This window comes from Elaeis guineensis, chromosome 4 (assembly GCF_000442705.2).
Source record: "Elaeis guineensis isolate ETL-2024a chromosome 4, EG11, whole genome shotgun sequence".
In the NCBI taxonomy this organism is placed as follows: Eukaryota; Viridiplantae; Streptophyta; class Magnoliopsida; order Arecales; family Arecaceae; genus Elaeis; species Elaeis guineensis.
In genome coordinates, this window is record NC_025996.2 from 124692467 (window position 1) to 124718361 (window position 25895).

The following is a 25895-nucleotide window of genomic DNA, read 5'->3' on the forward strand; positions in this document are numbered from 1 at the left end:
CATGTCCAACCCTTATATGAAATATTCCAACAGAATTTCTAACGAAAGAAGTTTTGAGACTTATCTAAAAGGTTTTATGGAGATCATGCCCAATTTGCTGATCTAGTAGGGATGGTACTTCTCTTTAGGGTTGTAGCATAATTTTTCTTTATCGTTGTACACACACAAACATGAAAAGAATAAAATTTTACATAGTAGAGAGGAATCCTACTCTTTAAAGTTTTGACCCATCTCTGGAGGCATGAAATACCATATTAGTCTCTCAACAGTACTCCCTCAAAAATTTGAGAAAGCTTGAAAATCTAGATATTCGAAAAAAAAGTTTATCATCTAGAAGTATAGATCTCATAGTTCATATCCATATCGTTCATTGCAAAAGTCTCAATCCTAAAAATTTTTATTAAAATAAAAGAGATTTGGATATGATTATTGCTTGGTTGAGAAAAACAAGATTAGATGATGGCACTTATAAGAAAATAGTTCATAACAAAAAGGTAATATAAAACAAAATGCATGATGTATATCTTGTCCATGGAGAGGAAAAGTTAAGAAAGACCATCCCATAAAAGATTTGGATTTATCTAAAACTTTTTATGGAGTTCATGCCAAACTTGTCGAGTTGATAGATGGCAAAACTTACACACGAAAAGAACTAAGTCATATAAAATATCAGAGAGGAACCTTCTCTTTAAAATTTTGAATTTTTTTATTTAGACTTCGAGATCTAGTATTTGGCATAAGATGGAAACAAAATAATCTCTTCACTAAAATGTCTAAAAAGAATTCAAAAATTTCAGAAAAATATAAGCTAAAAATTTTTGCTTTTTTTATATTTAGAATATATATATATATATATATATATATATATATATATATGTCACTAATATGCCACTTCAAAAGTGTTAATCCTTAAAATTTTTATCAAAATAATAAATATTAAAATATGGTACTAATTAGTTAAGAAGGACTAATTTTGAGGACGGCTATCACAATACGAAGGCCTATACACATGTTTAGTTTGTATAATAACTTTGTAATTATTAATTTAAAATATTTATATAAGATCAAAAATTTCAAATAATATGTTTTAATTAGCTCTTTTGATGAAATCATGAGTTGTTATAAATCATATTGGAATAATACATGGTCATGTGTACTAAAGGACATTGTAACACAAGTTTATTTGGTTCGACAATAGGTTGATTATGTTGTTTATGATTAGATTTTTAATATATTTATGATTGAATTTGAATGAATTTGAATTCTTGATCTGATGTTAGACTTTTTTTAGATGGTATCTTGGATTGTTCCATATAAGGTTGTATTCCATAATAGAAAGATAACATGAAAATAAGCACCATACATATCTTACAAATATAGAGAAAAAGTGCTTTGTGCCAAACTTCTTTAGCTCAAAATAATGTTTGACGGTCTCTCCAGAGTTGCAATCTAATTTTGTTACGTACGCGCGAGAAAGGTTTACCCGGACAACAAATTTCTGTTAGCGGTGATTAAGACGATGATAATGAGAATTGGGTGCAACGAGCCACCCGACGCGGTATCGCATAATGCAGTTGTACCATGGGAATATCCCTCCCCGTTTCTATTTCATCCAGCCCGTCCGTACCAAGAGGTCGCGTCCTTCCTTCTCTCTCGTGATACACGCACGGCACGCTCCTCCTCTCTCTCTCTCTCCCCCTTCCGCGTGCGAGGGATGTTACCATTGGGTGCCGGTGCCCCAGCTCGCACACCTGTCCCGATTGCTCACCGCCAATCCTCCCAAAACAGAACGACTCGCTGCTGTCGCTTGTCCTTATCACTCCTTCCTCCACCCGTCCATTGGTGCTCCCTTCTTTTTCCATCCCCTTTACTCCCCCTTACCTTTTAACTGACTGTCCTCTTCCCCGCTCTCTTCCCTCCCCCGCTAAGCAAACCGACACACACCATCCTCCATCCTGCTTCTCTTCCTCTTCCTTCGATTGCTGCCTCTCTGCTGCGCCTTTGCCTGTCGGTATTGGAAATCGGCACAGGAATAGATTGAGGGTGGGGAGAGAAAGAGACGTTGTCGGCTGGATTTTGGAGTGGATAGAGACAGAAAGCTATGGCGATGGCGATGGCGATGTCGTCGAACTCACCGCCGTCCGCTGAGGCGGGTGCTGCCGCCGTTTCGTTGGAGCCGGACCACGTGATGAACTACAGGGGAGGGTCGGTTCTTGGCAAGAAAACCATCCTCAAGAGCGATCATTTTCCCGGGTGCCAGAACAAGCGTCTGACTCCCCAAATTGACGGTGCTCCCAATTATCGCCAGGTCCGACCCCTTCTTCTTTTTCTTCTTCCGCATCCTCATCTCGTTCATCTCTCTCCTTTTTGTTATAGAAAATTGTCGGTATTTTGGGTACCAGCTGTTTTTTTTTTTTTTTTTTTTGATTTTTTTTTTGAAGTTTTTGTTTAATTTGATTCTTTTGACGAGGCAAACTGCAACTAATGCGGAGCAGCATTTGCATTAGATGCACTAATTGCTAAAGTAGTGTGCGCATCTTTGATAGATCCATCGCATTCTTGGGGACTGATTAGAGACTGATGCACAATCTTCTCACAATGTCGTCATTTTCTCTTAATCGAGAGTAGAATAGTTGCTCTGATACCCTGTGCATGTAGATGACTTTTAATATTAATATGACAGCAAGCATCGGATTAGAGACTGGAGTCGCAGTCCCAAATGTATCTGGTGACTAGGTCATTTTAACCGACAAATGTGTACCTTGCTTCGTGCTACTTCATTGATTTCTTAGTTATTTGTCTTAAGTGCACCGGTGAGATCTTAGCGAAGTAGTGGTAAAATTTCTTTTTTCAAGAATGTGATGAAAGCATTGCGCTGGAAAGGACCTCAGGATTTGAATCTTTTATGCCATCATTTTAATGGTCAGTTCTCAGTAGTGATAATCTTTCCTATTCGTCTCTTACTCTAGGGCGTATCGTGTCTTGTAAAATGTGCACCAGAATCATGCATGATGGCAACTTGTTGCGACCCATGTCATGGTTCTTGATCAGGGAATTTAGGCACGTCACATGAGTTCTTTTGTTTTGTACCAGCAGCATACATAGCCATCAATATATCATGTGCATTTAAAATTTACTTTCCTCACCTATTAGCACAATTTATGGTCCATCAAAGTTATACAGAATACATAGACTCGCATATGAAGTTTCTGGTTGGTTAAATGCAAGATTTCAGCATAGAGCATAAAGTATAACTTTTACTTTCATGAATATCATTTTTTTCAGGTCTTTTGTTAAAATTTTATTTACTTATCCTTGATGTGGTTGCATATTATACTTATGTTTTTACATGATCGAGATATTCCTTTATCAATTAGTAACTGAAGAGAAAGAATACACACAATAGGAGAAGGTTAATACGATTGTTGGTTAGAATAAAAAGTATTGTGCTCATACTGAATTTTTTCTTTTTTTTTTTTTTTGTGATTCTCTATATTTTGTTCTTTTATAGATATGTGTTAATAACAGGGTTCTTTGGTCTATGGTAAATTATAGAAAGTGGGATTCATCCCAACCTTTCAAATTCAGCTTTGATCTGCTCTATTTACAGAAATGGCTGTGTTACGCGTATGAGAATATTGTATACTTTGATGACCACATGGTTCCAGTATTTTAGTATGATTTGCATGTCCAGGTTTCGACCCTTTTTTTCTATGAAACAATCATGATACATGAACTGTAGCTTCATATTGTTATGATGTCATGACAACAAGGCATACAATCATGCTTGCTTTGATTTTTTTTTTGAAAATGCACTAAACTTTCATCTGTAGTGGAAAGGGATATTGGTTGACATTGGTGCAATTTGGCTTTTCACAGTCGACTAAGACATGCATATATGCATGCTTTTGATGTAAATATATGTATTGATGTATATGCCTGCATGTACCTCTGTGCTTGCATGCAGCCCTGTGTGTGCAAGTGGTTATATATAGCATAGATTTTCCTGCCAGTCAATTTCTGTTATCAAGTGAGTCACTGGTTACTCAAGTTTTTTGGGAAGATGAGGCAATTATGCCCTCCCTGCGTGCACTTTTTCATAACTTGTTAAATGAACTATATAGTAAGGGGAATCCTAACTTTCACAAAAGAAATAGGAATGAATAAAAGGATCCCCTAATTTTAATGTTGCACTGTTGGATCCTTTTGCATTTGCTTATTAGCTATTATGTAAGAACTATAAAGCAGGACTTGTGAAGCAAAGAGATAACAAACAATCAAGGAAATAGGTTATCGTATCAGACTTAGGATTTATAAATCCGTGAAAAAGCCTACCATTTACTTGCTACGTCAATGGATCCTTTGCCACCCTGCCGTATGCAAATTTGGAGATATCATTGTAATCACTGATCTTATTTGTAATCTCATCTGTTAATGTGAAATATCAGCACCTTTTCTCGTATAACCCTCATTAAAAAAAAAAAGATCATTTCTTTGCTTAATAAATGGGAGAAGCCTCTCAACTAAGCTATGTAACCACTTAGCCTCTCAGTCAAGCTATGAAGTCGCTTGAACAATTATATTTTTTCAATTTTAACACATTGGTTGCTTGAAATAAATTCCTTCCTTTTCTTTTCTACCACTTTTCACCTATTCAGTTCCATATTTTCCACGTGGATCTTTTCATAATTTTGAGGTCATGTTTTCAGGTACTAGTTTAATATCAATAATCCTTTTAACACTGTTAAGAGTTATGGAGTAAATTCACATTATTAGTCTAGATGATATAGCAACCTGTGTTGTGATATCCTTTAATGAAATGTTCAAAGAATTGCATGTCGTTATCATATTCTATTGTTGAAACAGAGTTATGTACCTGACACACCTAAACTTGTCTTCTCATGCATGGTCACAGAAAGATCCCAGAATATTGTATCTTACACTTTGGATACATATTCTAGCATATCACTTGCTGTTTTCTTTATAGATAAGAAATATAATCTGGTAAAGACATGGTACGGTAAAACTTTTCCTGAATGAGACACATACTACATTATGTCATGTCAACAACTCCATATGACAAACAGATGTCAGTATAACAAGTTTACCTGTTGAAAAATCTTTGGACAAATGCACCTTAAAAAGTTTTGGCCTAATTAGTACATCTTTTCATCAGTTGGTGTGGTAAGATTCTGCACTGCTGATGGCATGGGCACAACACAGTCAAAAATGTGTCAACAGGACACATGCCATCATTCTACCAATTGAAAGTGTATCAACAATTAATAGTTTGATGCATCTAAATACATAGCTCTTCCTCATTATTTCCAACACTGTACAGAGTTTGGAATTCATGGCTGTAACTCCAAAAGTTGATACATACTATCCCAACCTTCCTCCCAAAATATAAGTATCATCTTCATACCTGTAAGTTCAAGGACAACTACATAAGACAATATCGTATCTTAACTGTCAATAACTATAAATCTTTAATATCATGATTCATCAATATCATGTTACTCATAGTACTCCTAATCAACAAAGGAGTTAGCATAGCTTTCAATGGATTAGTCTATTAAAACTTTCAAAACTTCTGAATTTTATCTATAATATTGGTTTGATTAATGAAAGTAGAATCCAAAGCATTCATTAGCTTTTTAATTATGCATTATTCTTCTTCTGCTTCTTCTTCTTTTATTAATGAAATTAATATCTGGAGCATTCATTAACTTTTGATATATAAATTTTTTGAGGAGTTACAAATATATTCCCATCTTTCTAGATGGGATTAAGCTTGCTGGTTTAGTTAAAGGTTCCAACCACTATGTTATACAGCTAGATGTTTTGTAAGTTTTTTGTATTTTCTTCCAGCGTGGAAATAATAATGTAGTGTATAAGCCAAGATTCATTTTACTTGTAGCCAAAAACCTGATTTAGGTCGTATGGAGAAAGAGAAGGTCTAGAGAATTATAGGGGTTGTGATTGAGTCCACATGTTAAAGGAAGAAAATCATTGCATGGATCCCACCACATTGATCGACAAACTGAAAATAGAACTTGTTTTAAATACTTGATATCTGAAAATTACAAGAAAGTTATCATGATCAACCAACTTCTTCAAGAAAGATCTATTTGTAAGCAGTGTTATTCGAGTCATAAATAGATATAAAATGAAAGAAAAGGAAAAAAGAAGGCAAGCATAAAGAGTTTGGAGTCTTTGGACAAATTGAGAGAAGGATGACTTAGATGGTTTGGACATTTACGACATAGGTCAAGTAGTTTGGACATTTACGACATAGGTCAAGTAGTTTGAACATTTACGACATAGGCCAAGGAATGCCACAGTATGAAAGCGTATTTTGATGCATGTAAAATGAAAGATAGGTAGATGTTGACTGAAAATTTCATGGGATGTAGTAATGAAGGACTTGATATCTTTGTATCATTTAGAGAGTGTGACCCTAAACAAAGCAGAATGGAGGAAAAGGATTTGTGTAACTGACCCCAACTAGTTTGGGATTAAGTCTTTGTTGAAATGAGTAGAGATAGTCCATTGATCTTTTAATTTGAGCTTAAACAACCAGTTTGACTCTTTAGAACTTCATTGTAGATAGCCTTAATTATAACTTTGAAAAATACTAGTAACATCAAGCAGCTAACTCTAGTACCACCTGCATTTAGTTAATTATCGTACGCCTATTGGCATGCTTGGACCTTGGAATTGTTTAAAGACATGGAGGATGTTCTTTAATGCAAGGCAGAAGGATGACATGTTTGATATGATGCTGGAAATTGAAAAAATAATAACAATTATGTTGCATAATGAAAATATTAAATAATAAGTTCTGCTTGTACATGAGGAGGAATTATTTCATATGCATCAGTGCAGATAATGTCATGCGTTCTAACAAAAGAAATATTAGGAAGCAATTTTGGTTATCTTCACTTTTTTCTTTTTCTAGTGTAGACTATGTAAGGCAACATATTCTACCTTTCTTTTACCCCCCCCCCCCCCCCCACGCCCGCGCCACAATAAAAAAAAAAGACAAATTCTGCCTTTTTCCTTATAACCTCCTCTGTTATTTGACTTGTACAACATGACAGCCTAATTGAGAAGTAACACTTTTATTTAGAGGCTACTACTTCTTCATGCAAAAATTGTCCCTCACATTTGTTCTAGCTTTGTTTTATTATTTATAATGATTCGGTTAGTTGTTTAAGGTCATCTCCTCTTTGTTTAGGCTGGCTCCTTGCATGTTCATGGTGTCGCGATACCTACCATTGATGGTATAAGGAATGTACTAAATCACATTGGAGCAAAAAAGAATGGGAAGCAAAAAAAAGTGCTGTGGCACAATCTCCGAGAAGAACCTGTAAGATTATTTTGATACTGAAAACTGGTTTTGTATGAAACAAAGAACATATATCTTTGGATTGAACAAAAACTATACTTTATCTGCTCGATTTTAGGAATGCTACCCAATCTTTATGTGTTCACACTTGTGGATATAACTACTTGCTTTTCTTAAATTGTTGAATGCAGGTAGTTTACATCAACGGCCGTCCTTTTGTCCTACGAGATGTTGAAAGGCCCTTTTCCAATCTAGAGTATACGGTCTGTTGAGAGTAGATCTCATTTTAGCATCAACATAAGTTTCATCTTTTGCATTGATTTTTTTTATTATTATTAGACTCCATTCTACCTGTTTGACTAATTTTCATGTGCAATGAATGTTCTGCTGGTTCCATCAGCAGCTTTTGTAAGTAAATATTAAACGAAAGCTAAGAATACATGCTTCTGGTGTTATACATCTGCCTTTTAGACTTATACCATTGGATATTTCTTACACATAGGTAGTGAAGTGCGTTAATTATAGAAACTCAATATGTTGACATTCTTGTTCAAATAATATTAAACCATATGGTAGTTTTAAAATTGCAATTCATTTTATAAATTGAGGATTACATCATGATATGAGAGCTAGGATTAATCCATATTTGTGGATAGTTGAATTACTCAATGTATTCTCTTTCTGAAATTTTGGGTTACAATGTGCTTCCAGTATGTAATGGACAAGAAAGCAACACCATGTAAAGCTTGATTTGTTTCATCTCTAAACTTTTTTATCTAGCTTCATTTTTTTCAGAGTGTACCAATAGTGATCCATCCTTCCTTGAATCATATCGAGTAATAATAAAAAGATTAATAGAGATAAGGTAGAAAGATATGGATGCAATTATGCAAAAATAGTATAAAGTACAAAAGACCCTACACAGGGGTCTGGATCTCACAATGCTCCATAATGAGTTAATATAGCGAACTAATATACGGCTAGAATCTCACAATTGTCAGGATGAAGCATATTAATGCAAACAATAAGGGGCTATCCACCATATCAAGTTAAATGTAAACTATATTGTGAAGGCTGTAGGCATAATTTGAAATCTGTAACTATTCTGGGGCTTATGACTCATCTAAAGCTAAGGCCATGAAAAGGGTCTTGGACTTGCTTGAGATTGTTGACAACATAGTAAGTTGAGATAATCTTGTTAAACATTTTGTAATCTTTACTGTAGCATATCTCAAACACAATGGAAGTTATTAAATCTTGGAAACTGAAATTCCATCATCAGAGCATGAAGTTCATACCAAGAGCCTTCAACCAGGCCCAGATGGGTTGGGTTGCTTCCACTGGTCATGTCCAGTAGAATGTGGCCTCTTGATCATGTTTTAAGGAATCACCCCTTCCCCAAAGGGATATGCTTAGGAATGATTGTTTGTGTGTTTACAATAGTTAGCCTACAGGATTAAATCTACAACATACATTAGAATGTCTATGGTGGAAGATGATAAAACATATACTTGGGAGTTGGGAACAAGTCCCTTTAAATTTATGTCCCATCAAGTACATCAAGAAATATAGGTCACAAGCTAACAAGCAGTAAGAATTGCCTTATAACTCTGAGAATCATTTCTTGTTGAAGTGTCCTGAACTTTTGTACCAGAGTATGGTGCTTTTATTATAGCTACACCATTCTTTTGTTGACAACAGGGAAGCATGATCTGGCATATACTTTAGCACATCACTAGATACTTTCAAATTGAATTAATTAAGGGAGAAAGGGTCTCAAAAAATTACTATATCTTACAGTAATTTCTCATGCAAAACTATGTTAGTCTAGAAATTCACTAACAAAATATTTCATGATATATACCCAAGTCTTTGGAACTCGAACATTTCCTTGTATATTAGAATGAAATAATGAACCATGAGCATTACTAATATTTTTCTAACAGAAGATCTAGATCTATCATTCTTTTTGAATGGACAACCCTCAAGAATAACTAGGCTATTGAAGATGGAATTGATAAAGAAGCATCAAGTTCCTAAACATTGGATTTTTTATTTGAGAATGCCATGGTACTATAGGATCACTGAATGATTTCTTAAATAGTTTGCATCATGAGAATCAGGTAAGTTAACCTTTAAATTGCATGCCCTCCATCAGCCATCTACACCTTCAAATGTTGTAAGAAAGAATTGGTAAAAGTTCTAAAGAGACTGGAAAGAGTTGTTAGTCTATTTACAGACTGGACTCTAAAGACTCGAGAATTGAGTGCATGCAAAGTGAAGTGGATAAAGTTCTATGGGGACAAGAATTAGTGAGTGTTGCTCGGAGCAACAAATGTATCTACAAAATTATGTGAAATAGAACATGATTTTATGAGGAAAAGGTATGATATCGTTTGTATATGATGCCTTAAAGTTAATAACTATCAGGATCAAAGTTCACAGACTCGGTATTAGAATCCATGCCGGTTGTCGGTCGGTATGGTACTGTACCATACTATACTATACCATATTGTACCGATAATTAAAAAAAATAAAAAAAATTTCATCCATCGACACTAAAAAAAAAAAAAAAATTGGACCAAACCGGCCCCAAACCATACGAACCAGACCGAACCGCTCGGTATTGGGCGGTTTAGGCCGATACCGTACCGAACCGACTAGTTCAGTCTGGTTTAGCCCATTTTTTGAAAATTCGATCTGAATCGGACTGGCTCTCCACCGGTACGGTTCCGTACGGGATGTACCAGCCGGTACGGAATACCATGATTAGGATTGATCAATTGATTGATGGAATGAGGAGTTAAAGTTAAAGATCAATTGGCTTCACAATGTCAAATATGAGATGAAGGTTTTCGGGCAGATGCATGATGACATGACAAGTGTTAGAAATAATCTAGCATCGAGCAAAGCTATTTTGCGAGCATATTCAAAAACCCTAGGCATTCTATAATGCGTTTACACAAATGAAAGTCAGAGAATATTGCAACCGAGGATATATTCAAGCAAAATCGTGAGTGGCAATCCTTCAGATCAAGAGATTGTAATTGAAGATGCGTTAGACTGGGAGAAACCAGTTGAGAAGAGTGAATGATTGAAAGGTGCAATGTTAAAGCAATTTCTAATTGATGAATATTCATTGGCAAACACGATTAACCAAGTTATCAAAAGCTTAACGGTTATTGGTTGGAGGTACCAAAACAACCAACTGCTGATGATATGAAAAATCCCTACATGTGCCTCTATCATTAGATTGGGAAGACTCAATTGTGGATCAAACTTCTCAGAGGAATCTAGATGATCTTGAGAATGAGATTTTTGCAATAAAAAAGTGAATCATACGTTGGCATCCTTTGGGTTCATGTCCGTGTCTTAAGACTGTAATTGAAAACAATTTGGACTTGGAGATTGAGTTATCAACAAAGTGAAGAAGTCGAAACTTCTAGCCATTTTATTGGGTGAAGAAATTGTTTACAAATTCTGATTTATGTATTTTATTTCTTTTGTTAGTTGATGGTTCTAGACAGGAAAAGACTTGGGAGATTTACTGTTCACATCGTTGCAGCAGAAACAGTACATGTTGCAGTAACAATTGCTAGCGGGTAGTGGTTTTGCTGTTTATATGTAGAGTCCTAATTGCACTCGGATAGGCAATATATTGTCTAATTATTGACCCATGTAAGAGGGTTATTTCTGGCTGTTGGGGTTGGTTCATGGAGTTGTTTTTGAGGTAGAGAAAAAGACCTGGTACAGCTGTTTTCTTCCCTCATATTCTCTCTATCCTTTCTTTGCTGGCTTTCTTTCAATCGATCACTTTTTTTCTATTTGCTGTCATGTCTTCAATCAGCGGGCTTATAAAGAATATGTTCTTTTCCTGTAACTACAATACCTATAACCATAAATATCTGCAGAGAAAATCAGATCCGTGCTGGACCTAGTATTATTTTTTTTTTTTGGAACCTAATTTATTTGTTCTTTTCAGCAGTATGCAGGCGATCAAGGGACTGCATACATCATGTGTGGTGTGCAGACTACATATGTAGGTGCATATGTGGTTAGTTTTTTGTAACTATTCAAAATAAATAATGAATAGAATATAGTAAATATAATTAAAGCAATAATAATTGCAATGTGTTGTCGCAACAATAATACCAATAATAACTAGCAGTGTTACTGCTTAATACCTAATAACAATAGTTATAACATTATTAACATATTAACATTCCTAATACCTGCATGCAATCCATCTAAAGCCTATAGTCAACCTAACTATCAGCTTGAATTCACTCCATTTTCATGGGCCTGCATAAGAGTGGCTGCATATGTAGCCCCAAATTTTTGAGTCATACATGTTGCTGCACATTATTAAGTGGATTGCTGTTAGACCCTCGCTAGCAGCTTTTACGGGTTGGCATGGGCTGGTGCCTTTGCTGTGCCAACCTGGGATGGGCAGGAGCGTGGTTGGGGCTCTATCGCAAGAAGGCATCAACAGTTGGTCCGGTATGCGGATGGCTGGATGAGATAAAGCATGCGTGGATATTGGCAAAAGGCACATGCAAGATTGGGCACGAGTAGACGTGTGCCCAGCCTAATGAGTGCACATGTCAGACTCAGACAAAGTATACTCAAGTTAGGCCAAAGGACCTAAGCTGTGGAGTGCGTGGTCGCATAGGCCGCAAGGCACTGGGATGCGCAGGCCACAAGGCCGCGGGGCTCGCAAGGCCATGGGTGTAAGGCCATGGGGCGTGCAAGCTACACACACATAGGCTACAAGGCACACAGGTTACAGGGCATGCAGGTGCATAGGGTGCGCAGGCACTTGGTCGGATGCATAGGTGCCAATAGTGGGACGCATGGACACGCACTACAGGATGCGCAACCAGACGCATAGTGCGACGTGCAGCCAGGAGTACAGTGGGACGCATGGGTGCGCAGTGTAGGACACTGCGGTTGCACATTGCGGGATGCATGGCCAAGGATGCAACGGAATGCGCGGGCACGTGTTGCAGGATGCGAGGGCGCACATGGCTGGATGTGTGACCTAGCATGTGGTGGGACGCAAGGGCACACACCATAGGATGCGCGGCTAGACGTGCATGGGATACGGGATCCAGGCGATGGGACTCAAGTCCAGGTGCTGGATGGTTTCCAGTAGTTCCAAACTCCTTGGAGTTGTCCAAACTTCTTGAAGCAGTTGGCAGTGGTTGGTAGTGGTTTTAGGAAGTTCCTAACGGTTGGGGGAGTTATCCACCGCCTCTATATAATATATATGTTTGTTGGGCCTTAGCAGCAAGCCATGGGAGTGTCTCCTTAGTGAGATTCGGAGACTTTGGGTGGGTCTCTTGTATCCATATTATGTGGGAATTGAATAAAAGAGATGTGTGATTTCTCTGTGGCTTAAGTATTTGCCTTTGTTTGGCTTGTTGTTACAATCCGTGGGGTGGGGATTGTGAGAAGGCTGACTGGATGGGGCATCCAGTGTCGCACAAGGCTGAGATTCTTGCGAAAAATTTTGATCCAAGAATTGACCCTATGACGGTTGGTATCAGAGCCACATTTGGGTCATCTGTTGGAGGATTTCCATCAAAGTTCTTGTCTCATTTTGCTTGAGCAGAGGGTCGACGCTCATGCTGGCTGCTGGAAACAACATGGAGGGCTTAAAGAAAGGATGGCATGGTTTGAGGCAATGATTGGGGTGCCTCAAGTTGATCTCGATGAAATCTTGTGGACACGAGTGGAGAACCTGATGGCCATAGTGGCTTTGCTCCGAGACTCCCACGAATCAACACAACAATGGATGGAGGAAATGATGTTCGACATCAAGCTGATCAAATTTGCAATGCAGAACACTTTGCATGGGAAGCTTCTATCAAAATGAAAGTCTTAGATCCAAAACCGTTTAATGGTACTCGGAATGCCAAAGATCTGAAAAATTTTCTATGGGATATGGAGCAATACTTCAAGGCCACTCGGATGCCTAAAGAGGAGAAGGTCTCAATCATTAGCATGTATCTTTCTAGGGATGTAAAACTCTGGTGAAGAGTCAGAACTGAAAATGCTGCTAGACCATCCATTGAGACATGGGAGTTGCTGAAATAGGAGTTAAAGGAGCAATTCCTTCCTTGCAACAAGGCCTAGGTTGTAAGGGACTCCTTGAAAAAATTGAGGTAGACTAGATCGGTGAGAGAATATGTCAAAGAATTTAGTTTCCTCATGCTGGACATCAAGGACATGTTAGAGGTAGACAGGTTGTTCAATTTTCTATTTGGTCTCGAACCATGGGTGCAATTCGAGTTACGACGGCAAGGTGTCAAAGATTTGTTTGCTGTAGTGGTTGCCATCGATGGATTGGTGGATCTTCGAATCACTTAGCTCAGCAATGGTTCTTCTTCAGGCAAGATTCGACTTATGGAGAAGAACCAAAAGAATAGAAACAATACAAAGATGTCGGAGACAAAAGTACCAAAGATGTGGACAAAGGGAAGGCCAAAGTAGAGGATTCTCATTCAATGAATGATCGAGGTAACCCTCATCCTGGTTGTTATATTTGCAATGGACCTCATTTGTCTAAGAATTGTCCCAATTGCAGTAAGCTCAATGCCATTATAGTGGAAGATGGTAAAGATGATGAATTCGATTCAGATGGTCCGTAAAGAGTTGCACCATTATAATTACTTGGTGCAATTCATGTGGTGGAGGGCAAGATTCATCCTAAACTAATGTTCATATCTATGGAAATCAATGGATATTAGATTTCAGCAATGATGGACATGGGTGCCACTTACAATTTTGTGGCTGAAAAGATGATGAATACCTTGGGTTTGAGTGTGGCGGAACATCCAAGCCGGATCAAGGCTGTCAATTTCCAATCACAGGCCGTGTAGCGCATGGCCTTTGGCGTCCAAGTAGTCGTTGGTAGGTGGGATAGTAAGATGGACTTGATGGTGGTTCCATTGGACGACTTCAACATGATCCTTAGCAACGACTTTTTGTTGTTGCTAAAGTGGCTATATCACCACATTTATTTGGCTTGCTGATTGAAAATGAGAAGCCTTGCTTTGTCGTAGGGCACAGCATTCGTACTGATGCCTTAAGTTGGAAAGATGTCATGGAGACTATTGCTGTCATTTCCAATGTTGAAGCAGGCTTCATCGATGGAAGTTGGGATGCTGCCCAGACGGATCATGGGAACCACAAGTTGCTTCAACAAGTCTAGGATAATGTGGCTCGGAGATATTGGATCGAAGATGATCTATTGATGGCCAAAGGTGGCAAACTATATGTCCCTGATGGTGGGGGAACAAAGGAGGCAGTTGATGAGAAAGTCTTATGACTCCCAATCGACTGGTCATCCAGGAAGAGGGCACGTGATAGCTCTCTTGTCCCGTACATACATATGGTTGAATATAGAGGATGACATCGAGGCCTATGTCAAGGCTGGTCTGGTGTGCCAGCAAGACAAGGTGGAAAAGATTTTGGATCACCGAACAGTGGGACAAAACAAAAAGAGTAGAAGAATTGAATATCTGGTACAAAGAAAAAGAGAACCAGATAGCGAGGCTAGTTGGGAGGAGACAACATTGTGATAGTTTGGAGAGAAGATCTAAGAGTACCTGTCACATCTTTCTTCAAGGACGTCGGGCTCTTCGGGTGGGGGTGGTTTGTTAGACCCTTGCTAGTGGTTTATATGTGTTGGCATGGGTTGGTGCCTTTGCTGTGCCAACTTGGGATGGGCAGGAGCGTGGCTGGAGCTCCGCCATAAGAAGGTATCAACAGTTGGTCTGGTGCGCTGATGGCCGGATAACATAAGGCATGTATGGTTATTGGCAAAAGGTGCATATAAGATTGGGCACAAGCAGACGCATGCCCAGTCTAATGAGTACACATGCCAGGCTCAGACAAAGTGCACTCAAGTCAAGCCGAAGGACTTAGGCCGTGGGGCGTGAGGGCGCACAAGCCATAGGGCATGTGGGGCGCAAGGCCACGGAATGTGCAGGCCGCGGGTGTGTAGGCACGGGCGCGGGCGTGGCTGTGGGGCGCGCAGGCCACCCACAGGCTGCGCAGGCACTTGGTCGGATGCACAAGTGCCAGTAGTGGGACATGTGGTGCGCTTTGTGGGGCGCGCAGTGGGATGTGCGGTTAGGAGTGCAGCGGGACGTGCGGGCGCACGCTGTGGGACATTACGGGACGCACGACCAGGCGTGCAGCATGATGCATGGGCGCGCACTGTAAGACGTGAGGGCACGCACAATTCGACGCACGACCTAGCACGTGGTGGGACGTATGGGCGTGCGCCACAGGATGCGTGGCCAGACATGCATGGGATGTGGGACCCAGGTGACGGGATCAAGTCCAGGTACTGGATGGTTTCCAGCAGTTCTAAACTTCCTGAAGGAGTTGTCCAAACTTCCTGGAGTAGTTGGCAGTGGTTGGCAGCAGTTCTGGAAAGTTCCTAGCAGTTGGGAGAGTTGTCCACCGCCTCTATACAATATCCATGTTTGCTGGCGCTTAGCTGCAAGCAATGGGAGTGTCTCTTTAGTGAGATTAAGAGATTTTGGGTGGGTCTCTTGTATTCATATTATTTGAAAATTGAATAAAAGAGATACGTGTGATTTCTCTATGTGCCTTAAGTATTTGTCTTTGTTTGGCTCGTTGTTACAATCTTTGGGGTGGGGATTGTGAGAAGGCTGACTGGATAGGGCATCTTGTGCCGCACAAGGCTGAGATTCTTGTGAAAAATTTTGATCCAAGAATCGGCCTTGTGGCAAATACATTTTGATTCATAAGTGGTATGACCATGTAAAGTAACAACATATAGGTGTCTTATGGTTGGGGGACTGCATTTGCATGTGTGGCTGCATTTGGTCATTTGCACCACAGTTTAAAACAATGGTTCTTTTGATCTTTTGATAACCCATAAATGCCTGGAATGTAGTTTCTGATCTTAAGAGCAACTAGTTCTTGATTTTCTTCCATTTCTCCCCTCAACATCTGAAATCTGTGCACCTTTTTATGAAAGTGTTCACATCAGTCCTTGGGACCCTGTTTTAGATTGCAGACACCTCGAAGCTCTTCTCTTAGGTCTTTGAAACCCCAAATAATTCACTTTGAGGCCCATCATCAATCATAGGCAGGGTGCTTCAAATGGTCCTGCATCAATAACCATGTGACATAGGAGCATTGGTCATGTAACTAATGTGTGCCAAAGCTCTAACAAAATCCCAACAGTTCACATTTTGCCGATGTTTAGAGTTTTTAATATAAAGTAATTATAGCATTAGTATAGCAAGTTGACAGCAAGGTTTACAGCATTATAGCTGTAACTAATCAGGTTTTTATTGTCTTTAAGGGTTTCTTTTGCCTGTATTTTAGTTGATGGTGAAGATTTAGTTTCACTCAAGTGTCAAAATTTAGTTGTTAGGATTGGAAATCTGTACAAGTTATAATCATGACTAGTGAGGGTGGTTGTTGGAGTTGATTTGATTAAAGAAAGAAGGAAGATTTGTTTTGTCTTCCTTCGTCCTCTCTTATTCTTTCTTCTAAGTCCTTCTTTCCTTTAGTTCTTCTCTCTTTACTCTATTTCTACCTCCTTTCTCCTATTATTCTGTCTTCTTACTTTTAAGTTTCTATGGTTAATAACTGAGTCTAGATCTATAACTTCTGGATCTATTATTGATTTAGTTTGTGCTTTTTTGTTCTCTTAAGATAAATAGAAGCCTTCCCATCCATTGTTACCCCTAGAAATCCAATTTCTCCCCATCTCAACCCTTTATTTTCACTGCAACAGCTGAACATCTGTTCATCATTGCAGAACTTGTTCATATAACACAATTTTTATATTATAGTTCCTGTAGAAGTTAGGAATCATTACGCAAACCTTTTTCCTTTTTACTAAACACTAAGTTTCTTCTTAAAAGCTGTCTTTCACATTGCACACAAGGATTGAACTGACCTGAATTGGGCTGTTCAGCCCGTATTGAACCGAACCAACACCCAGTCAGGATGGTTCAGCAACACACATCAGTTCAGCCCCTTCTTTCTGCTTTCTTTTATGTGAGAGTTTCGAAGTCCAAATCTTCTTTTCTTCCTCCTCTCCTCCTCCTTCGAGAGTGGTGGGTCTTGCAATCTAAGTGGCCCCCTCTGATCTCAAATACATTAAACTCCCAGTCTCACCTCCTCCTTTGATCAGTCTCTGCCTCTCAAGCGGGCAGCCTTGTGCTCGATCCCAATCTTAGAAGCCCTGGAGCCAGAGACTTGGAATGATCTAAGGTGCAATCCAGCTCTCTAGCTTGAAATCCAGGGATTTCCTTGCTGAATTCTGCCTCTTATGGCTAGGATTGGAGGTTTGGATGGATCTAGTTGTGGGGAATGATCTGACATGCACTCTCTGATACATATGACTGAAACTTTTGATCCAAAAACAATAGAGGTAGCTCTAGTTTGGATAAGAATATCGGTTCTTGATTCAAGGTAGTATAAGTGCGAATCCTTGTGGAGCACTGGAGCTTTCCTCTTTTACAGGAAATCTTTGGATATTGATCTGTATACTAGTTTTAAGAGTATTTTGATTTTGTGTTGAGGTGGCCAGCGCTGTGAATTTGATGCTGGTGACGTGCTAGGGTTTTTCTCATCACTTTGTTTTTCATTCTATTATTACCTATTGTTTATTTCATAGAATCCTTGTTAGATCAAGAGTTGGTCTTAAAATATTTTCAAACTTTGTGAGATTATACCTCGATTCATGTAACTGACACAGATAAATCTAAGTAGGCTTGGCTTGTTTGTTGAGTTTTATCATGCTTTACTTTCATGGGTATAACTTGTGGCACTTTCATCTTCATGCTATTCTTTTTTCTAGTATTTATTTGTTCCCCGTTTCAATTTGTCCAAGTGAAGAAAGTGTACTTTTTCTTAATTAAGTAATAAGAAGCTTACAAATTTAAAGCAACTCATCATGTATTGATCTCTTAACTGCATTTTTCATATTACTATGAGTTCCTTAATTTTTCATTTGATTCATATTTTTGAAATTACTTCTCGATGTCAATTTAGGGAATCAACAGGGATAGAGTTGAACAAATGGAGTTCCGCCTAGAAGAAGATATCCTACAGGAATCCGTGCGGTATGATTACATATGTAACATTTACCTTTAACTGGCTTTTAGAAAATGGTTGTAAGAGGCATTTCTTATTTGCTAATTTGACTTAGCAGGTATGGAAATAAAATCCTTGTAACTGATGAACTGCCTGATGGTCAGATGGTGGACCAGTGGGAACCTGTGATGCATGATTCAGTTAAAACGCCTCTGGAGGTATAACTGTTGATGCCAGTCCTTTTACCTAGAGGATGATTATTGGGAATTAGGATGAGTCATATCCTGCATATTTTCTGAAAACTCTAAGTTCACTGACCAGTATAATTTCTTTTAGGTTTATGAAGAGCTACAGAAAGAAGGATACCTTGTTGACTACGAGCGGGTTCCTATTACAGATGAGAAATCCCCGAAAGAAGGGGATTTTGATGATTTGGTTAGTTTGTCCATCTGTTTTTTTGGATATTTATTTTTTCAACCTCCAATTTGTCTTCTAAAAATATGGAATTTTACAATCATGCACACAATCAGAGAAAAAAAGGATAGAGCAGAACTGTTGATGAATGATGAATCAGCTGAACACCAGGCTCGTTTGAGTTTGTTCAACTAGGAAACTAGTCAAAATTTTGAACAGCTTTTAGAGCTTGGCTCAAAAATTAGCTGAGCCTGAACACCTTGGTTTTGCAAAAATAGGTAGAAGCCTGGCTTAGCTTGATGAAATCTTGTTCAAGCTTGTTTCCTTTGACAAATATCTGAGTATATGTTCTCAACCTAGCTCGAGTTTGATTACTGCCTCATACAAAGACCTAAGCTCGAGCAGCTCAGTATTCAGCTCAGCTTGGCTCATTTGCAACCTTCATTCTAATGGTGTAAACATGTTATACTGCTCTGGAACACTTGAAACAAGTCTAACTTAAGAGATGGACAAAACATGATCTCTTACTGATGTGTAAGTTCAAGGTCCATAATAGTAGTGCAAGACATGAAAATGATTCATTGTCCTTTATGATCATCGTATAGCTTTTAAGGAAAACTCAAATATTGGGATTTTATACTTCAGAAGTTTGGCTAACTCGCATTAATCATCCAGGTTACAAGGTCTTGTCTTGCCAAACACTCAGGACCCATACCCCTAATTTTTCAAATTTCTTGTAGTCTATTTTGCTTTTACATATTGTAGAAATATTTCCTTATGCGTTTGTATGTCTTCTACTTGTTTTTCTTTTAAAACCATCATAAATATCTGTAGTTTATGTTTGTCTGATTTGACATGAAAATTGCTCACCTATGTTATGCTTTTGATGGTTTTGTAGTTTGCAATATGTAAATGCTTATACAACTTGTTTATATGTTGATACTGCATAACATATATATTTTAGTATAAGGAATCAGCAAAGACAGGTTTTGGTTATATATTGTTTCTAGTATTGGTATCTTAGGATGGTTGGATGAGTGTCCAAACGAATGCTTATGGATCGGATTAAATGAAGATGTGCCTGGGTGTTGTATGGTTGTTGCATGTTAATGAGATAGAGGAGGCAATTTCCTGACATGAGTAGGGTGATTCAGTACTGGGCAGAGCATCAGGCTATAGGAATTATGGCATGATAGGAATGTTAATGACTTGATAGACTAGTCAAAACACCTCAATTGCAAAAACTTACTATCTCCTGTTTCCAGAGGCATACCATGATCTTGGACCCACTTTTTGTCTATATTCTTTTCATTCTTCATGCATTGCTTCCACAGATCAATCTGTAGTTACATATATTTAGAAACTTTACATTTTTATTTTCATTGCCCATTTAATCAAAAGATTGTACCAATTTATTGTTTTGGTCAGCTTTACAATGACTAGACCATTAATATATGTTAAGAAATGCTGTTGTTTTGAATCGCTACATCCACATATAAAAGCCCTATTTAGGAGCCTAGCTTGTGTAACCTTTGCCTTGTTTTGCTAAATTTGTCAATGAACTCTTGTTTTCAACAATCATACTTGATCTGCAACTTATAGCCTATGGTAATCAATAGCTACCTAAAGTTTAAAAGGAAACCTTTCAAAAATGCGAGAGAATCGCGATCAGATCACAACTCAAGTTTTTTGTAGTTCTTGGAATTGAACTTGATGCTTCATTTCTGAGACTTATTTTAGTGATGTTGTTGCTTGTTATGACTATTGGCATGAAGATAAATGTGTCCACTTTAATCATAAACTAGCAAAGTTTGATTAAAACTTAAGAATGTCTGCTGTTGGAAGATTAGAAGTAGAACTGATAAAAGCATAAAAATTTCAGATGGTGTTGCAATGTGCAATGAAAGCTAGTCATTGCCTCATTAGAGAAAGTCTCAGTCTAGCATGAAGAATTGGTAAAGTGAAGTGAGAGCGAAGAAGACCCGCATGAAAGTAATAAAAATTATTTGAAGGTCCTATCCCATTCAGAGGGCTTGTCCTTGGACTAGAACTGGGCATAATGTAGGATCTAGAAAGCTTTCCCCATATTTATTTGATAAGGCATGGATCTTTAAAATGGAATTGGACAAAATAAAGGAATTATTCATAAAAAGCATTTCCAAATTATCGGGTTCTTCTAGGATATGAATTAGGTGAAAATTTGAGCTCAAAAATCTTGCAATTAACATATGGGACAAGGTTGTTTTTTATGTCCATGTTAACTTTAGTTCTGCATGTGCAACATGTGGGATCACCACAAGCCTTTTTTTGCCATTGGGCCTTGGCGATGCACATGAAAGTAAGCATGCATGGCTGTGGCAACTTTCTTTCCTTTTTTTTTGGTCCAATGTTTACGCAACTTGATACAGATAACCTCTTTTGTTTTGGTTGGTACACACCTTTTTGTTTCTCATAGAGAGAAAAAACAAAACTAAGAGGAACAAATAAATGATGCAAAAACTGACTTTAATATCAGAAATTAAGAATAGGTTTGCAGCAAGGTTGATTGTACCAGGACCCATACCAGTTGCTTGGTGGTATGGTACAGTACGGTATTGGTATGGTGTTGTTCCGATCTGTTTTTGACCTTATTATATTTAAATTTTGAAATGAAGTTGGCATATCTTTGCTGACTTCAATTCAAAATTTGAAAATAAAAAAAAAAAGGGAAAGGTGGGGATCAGTTCAGAATGAAGACATGTTGAGGAGACCACATGGTGAAGAGGGAGGGGTTTAGAGAGAGAAGGGGGGAAGAGAAAGAAGGTGAGGGAGGGAGGGAGGGAGGAATTGGATGGCTGTAATCTCATAGGTTGTAGTGGACGGCGATGATGGGTTATCAAAGCTTGAGCGGTAGTTTGTGGGTCCTCTCTGTCAAAGCTGTGGTGGTCTCAGCTGGTGTCGAATCAACATGCTGCTTCACCTTTTGGGATAATTGAATTCCCTTAAAGCAGTGGTTAGAGAGAGGGAGAGGGAGGTAGGGGGGAGGGTGGGAGTGGGAGGTAGGGAGGAGGTGGTCGGTGTACTTGGGACGATCATAGGTCAATGAGACGGATGAGGGCAAGATGGGTGAGGGTGAGAGGGGTGAGAGCAGTGAGAGTGAGAGTGTGAGAGAATATGTGAGGGAAGGAAGAAATGAAGCCCTAAACCTTGAATTGGTGCCCATCTCAAATTTATTGCATGAACGATGGTGGTCATCGACCGGTCAGGTTCTGTATGCTCCAAATTGGCCGGTTTGGCAGGGTTCAGCATTCCTTGGTTTGCACTTATGTCATATATTTTTAATTATTGATTTGAAGTATAGCATTCCACAGGGTCTTGCTCGCTAGAAGGGTTCTTATATAAAGCACATATGTATATGTGTACTATATGCATGCATACTTATTGATGGGTTCATCACACACTATGCTTATCAAGATTTTCCATCCCCTTACCTGGCTATGCCATAGGGAGCAATGTTCGCCATACCACCTTGAACCATCCGATTCAGGCATATGGAACCAAACCAACAAGGAGGCACAACGGTTCGCACTATCGGCTCAATAAATTGGCCGAACCCATTCCCTAATCTGAGATCTGCCCTATCCGCTCATGATTGCCTAACCCCCTTCATTGTGGATCCCTCCTTCTCTGGCTCCTTAACCTCTGCAGATGCTTGATGCACTCGCAATCGCAACCCCCCTGAATCATGGATCCCCCTTCCTCCAGCCCCTTCACCTCCTCCTTCAAGCCGTCTCTCTCTCTCTCGCTCTCTCTCTCTCTCTCTCTCGATAAGATATTGAGGATTTCTCCACCAAGAATCTATGCTTTCTCCCCCCTTTTCTTCTCTCTCTCAAACCTAGTTGAGAGTGCCAAGAATTTGGGGCATTAGAAACTCTCGCCTCTCTCCCTCCACTCACCACTGACCATGCCCACCTCCTCCTTTCGGCCTTTCTCCCACTCTCCATCCTTCTCAGCTATGATCGTCAGATTTGGGAGATGCGGCTACAAATTGATTTGCACCTCGAAGTCTCCCCCTCTCTCTCTCCCCTCCCTCCCTCTTCTTCTTCCTCTCTAGTCCTCTCCCTCTCCCTCACCATGGTCCCGATATGTCCTAGCTTGATACGGTACGAATCGGTACCATACTGTATTGATTACTAGTCGGTAGGTCTTTTAGTAATGCTTTTGATAGGAATAACTGGAAAAGTCTTAACACCCAAGATTAGCAAAGAGAAGCAAAACAATTGAGAACCAATTGGAAGTTAGATTCCCTGGTAGCAAAGATTTAATATTGAGGAATATGGTATCAAAATGTACAACTTCATTACAACCTATTCTGGCTCTAAACCTTTTTTTTTTGCTTCTCTCTTTTGTATTATTTCAATGCTATATTTTTGCATAAATATGGTAAGTTTATTGATTTAAATGCTGTAACCATTTTAAACTATATACTAGTGTTTTTTTATTGCTAGTTTAATAAATAGTTCCATATAAATCACATTTAAAACTCTGTTGAAAAACTATAGTTGTGCATTAACAATTGAAGTGTAATTACTGGTAATTAGTAAATCTGATGTATGATACTAAAGATGATCAACATTTTAGATGAAATAGTCTACTACTATCACTAGTTTGACAAATGAATAAAGAATGAATATATTTACCACACTATTAAGGAGCAAGGACCATATTTTTAAGATCAGGAATGTAGTCCCTCACCACATTGCCACATCAAGTACCCAATGGGTCAAATACATCATCAGGTACCATGCTAATGTTGTGTACCTGGTAGAGGTAGCACTGGTAGTGTTGGAGTGTCATGTGCTTGGGGTATCACTCATGTTATTGTCTCATTTGCTCTGTATACTGCAGTAAGTCATGAATATGAGTAAGCTATAAATTTCGCACAGCACAGATAATGGGATTCAGTACTTGTTTATTTTGGTAGCATGCTATATAGTATTTTCTTGAAAACTTGGTTATTTAAATTTCTAAATCAGGGTATGCCGTTTTGGTACTGGGATCCGTACTGGTACCAATCTATTACTGTATCGATATGCTTGGTGTGAGGGCTGGTTGGGCATACTGACAATTGGTACGCCCCTTGTACCACATACCAGTATGGTCAATACACATCAGTACTGACCAATGCAGTCAGTATGCATTGGTGCTGACTGGTAGGGTATTCCTTGTTCTAAATTGTTATATATAAATATAACTTTAGAAAAAAAGACAGATCAAATTAAAAAATTCTGCTAGGGTTGTAGATGGGCACCTACTTGACAACATATTTGATAATAGAACAAATAAACACAAATTGCTTGGGTTATTTTTTGATGCGCATGAATTTTGGGGAAGTTTTGGTGCTCAACCCAGAACTCCCAATTTCTTTTCTTTTGATCCAGGATTCATGCTAAAGGGCATGAATCTGGTGCTTATACACTATTAAATCTATATAATATAATTGCTGCATAATTTCTTCAATTTTTCCTTTATTTAGGGTTTTGTTTAAAAGAAAATGGAATGGGGGGAGTGAAGCCACTTTTTAGCTAGAAGCTTGTTTCTAGTCCCAAATCCCGCAATTAAAGCTCGACATGTGTGATTTTTCATTTTTTTCACCTCCAATCCCTCTTTTTGTTCCCATCTCCAATTGGTGGGGAAAAAGGCCCTTTTGAAGTGTCCAGCTGGGTACTGGTTGGTGCCAACTGACTTGGGCTTAATTTGCAACAGACCGGTGCTGATCTGCTGCTGTTAGTGAAGTTTGGGCCTTTTTTTCCCCATTCGGGGTATGCTGTCACCTTTTTGGTATGGAGCCAGCCTGGCCTGTCTCTACAACCTTGCTTGCTAGGCCATGTGACAAGTTGTATACAGTGAAATTTAAACAGGTCCTTCTTAGACTAGACTTAGGCAGGCTTTACTCAAATAGCTAATCTGTACCATGTGGAGAAAAGTTTACTTGGTCAGGATCGTGTCTTATGTTTTTTATCATTATGAAGTTATGTGCACTTATTGGATGATAAGCTGACATTCAATCAGTTTAAGAAAAGATATTATACACCCAAGGTCTTGTTGGATGACTTGGTACTTTATTTGTCACAGGTACATAGAATTTCTCAAGTTGATCTAGATACCGAAATAGTTTTCAACTGTCAGATGGGTCGGGGAAGGACAACTACTGGAATGGTGATAGCTACTTTGGTTTATCTCAATCGCAAAGGAGCTTCCGGTAATGCTTTTCACTTTCTAAATGGTTCATCAGTATTTATCCTCGATGGGCACCTTAGCAGGTCATATGACCTTTGAGAGTTATCATAACAGCCTAATGTTAAAACAAGTCACATGGCCAGGTGTGAATCTGTGCCAAGGGGTTTTAACAGATTAATTATTATATGACCTATTTGGATCTTGGTGGATAAAAAATGATCCAGTTATTAGATTAACTTGCTAAATATCCTATGTGATTGTGGAAACCAGTATTATTTTTCCTCGGTGTACATTTTCTTCTTTCAATAGTTTTCATCTTGTAGGTGCAGAAAATAAACTTATATTATACTTGGTTGGTTGGTCCAAATAGGTATTCCAAGGACAAATTCAATTGGGAAAATCTTTGGGTCTGGACATGACGTTACTGATAATATACCAAACTCTGAGGAGGCAGTGCGCAGGGGTGAATATGCTGTCATAAGAAGCTTAATTCGTGTGTTAGAGGTAAAACATCAGATTTATTTTCCTTTAGCTTCGCAAACTTATCACTCAAGAATACAGAATTTAATTTTTTTAGGCATCTTTCTTGCAGGGTGGGGCAGAGGGTAAAAAGCAAGTGGATGAAGTCATTGACAAATGTGACTCTATGCAGGTACCTGCTTACCTATAATTTGCATTCTCAAATAATTGTCTAATTTTTTATTTAGTGCCTGTATCTGTAAATAGTCCTTAGGCAAGCATCTTCCTGCTTGAGCTCTGATCGCAGGTTATTTATATAAAAGTAGAATAAGATATCTTCTGAAAAGCTTACTCTACG

The 25895-nt window shown here is 38.6% G+C and overlaps 1 protein-coding gene across 2 annotated transcripts in view; it reads left to right on the forward strand.

Annotated features, from left to right (window-relative positions):
* Positions 1 to 1911: 1911 nt before the first annotated feature.
* LOC105032984 (uncharacterized) overlaps positions 1912 to 25895 on the forward strand; it is a 61398-nt gene continuing 37414 nt past the window's right edge. The window contains exons 1-9 of one of the 2 annotated variants that reach the window (XM_010907594.4): positions 1912 to 2308; positions 7241 to 7372; positions 7543 to 7614; positions 18404 to 18474; positions 18564 to 18663; positions 18782 to 18880; positions 24974 to 25100; positions 25449 to 25582; positions 25671 to 25730. In XM_010907594.4, the coding sequence (XP_010905896.1) occupies positions 2102 to 2308; positions 7241 to 7372; positions 7543 to 7614; positions 18404 to 18474; positions 18564 to 18663; positions 18782 to 18880; positions 24974 to 25100; positions 25449 to 25582; positions 25671 to 25730 (1002 nt within the window). In that variant the 5' untranslated portion in view covers positions 1912 to 2101. The remainder of the gene's footprint in view (positions 2309 to 7240; positions 7373 to 7542; positions 7615 to 18403; positions 18475 to 18563; positions 18664 to 18781; positions 18881 to 24973; positions 25101 to 25448; positions 25583 to 25670; positions 25731 to 25895) is intronic. The other variant, XM_029261181.2, reaches the window with a different exon arrangement.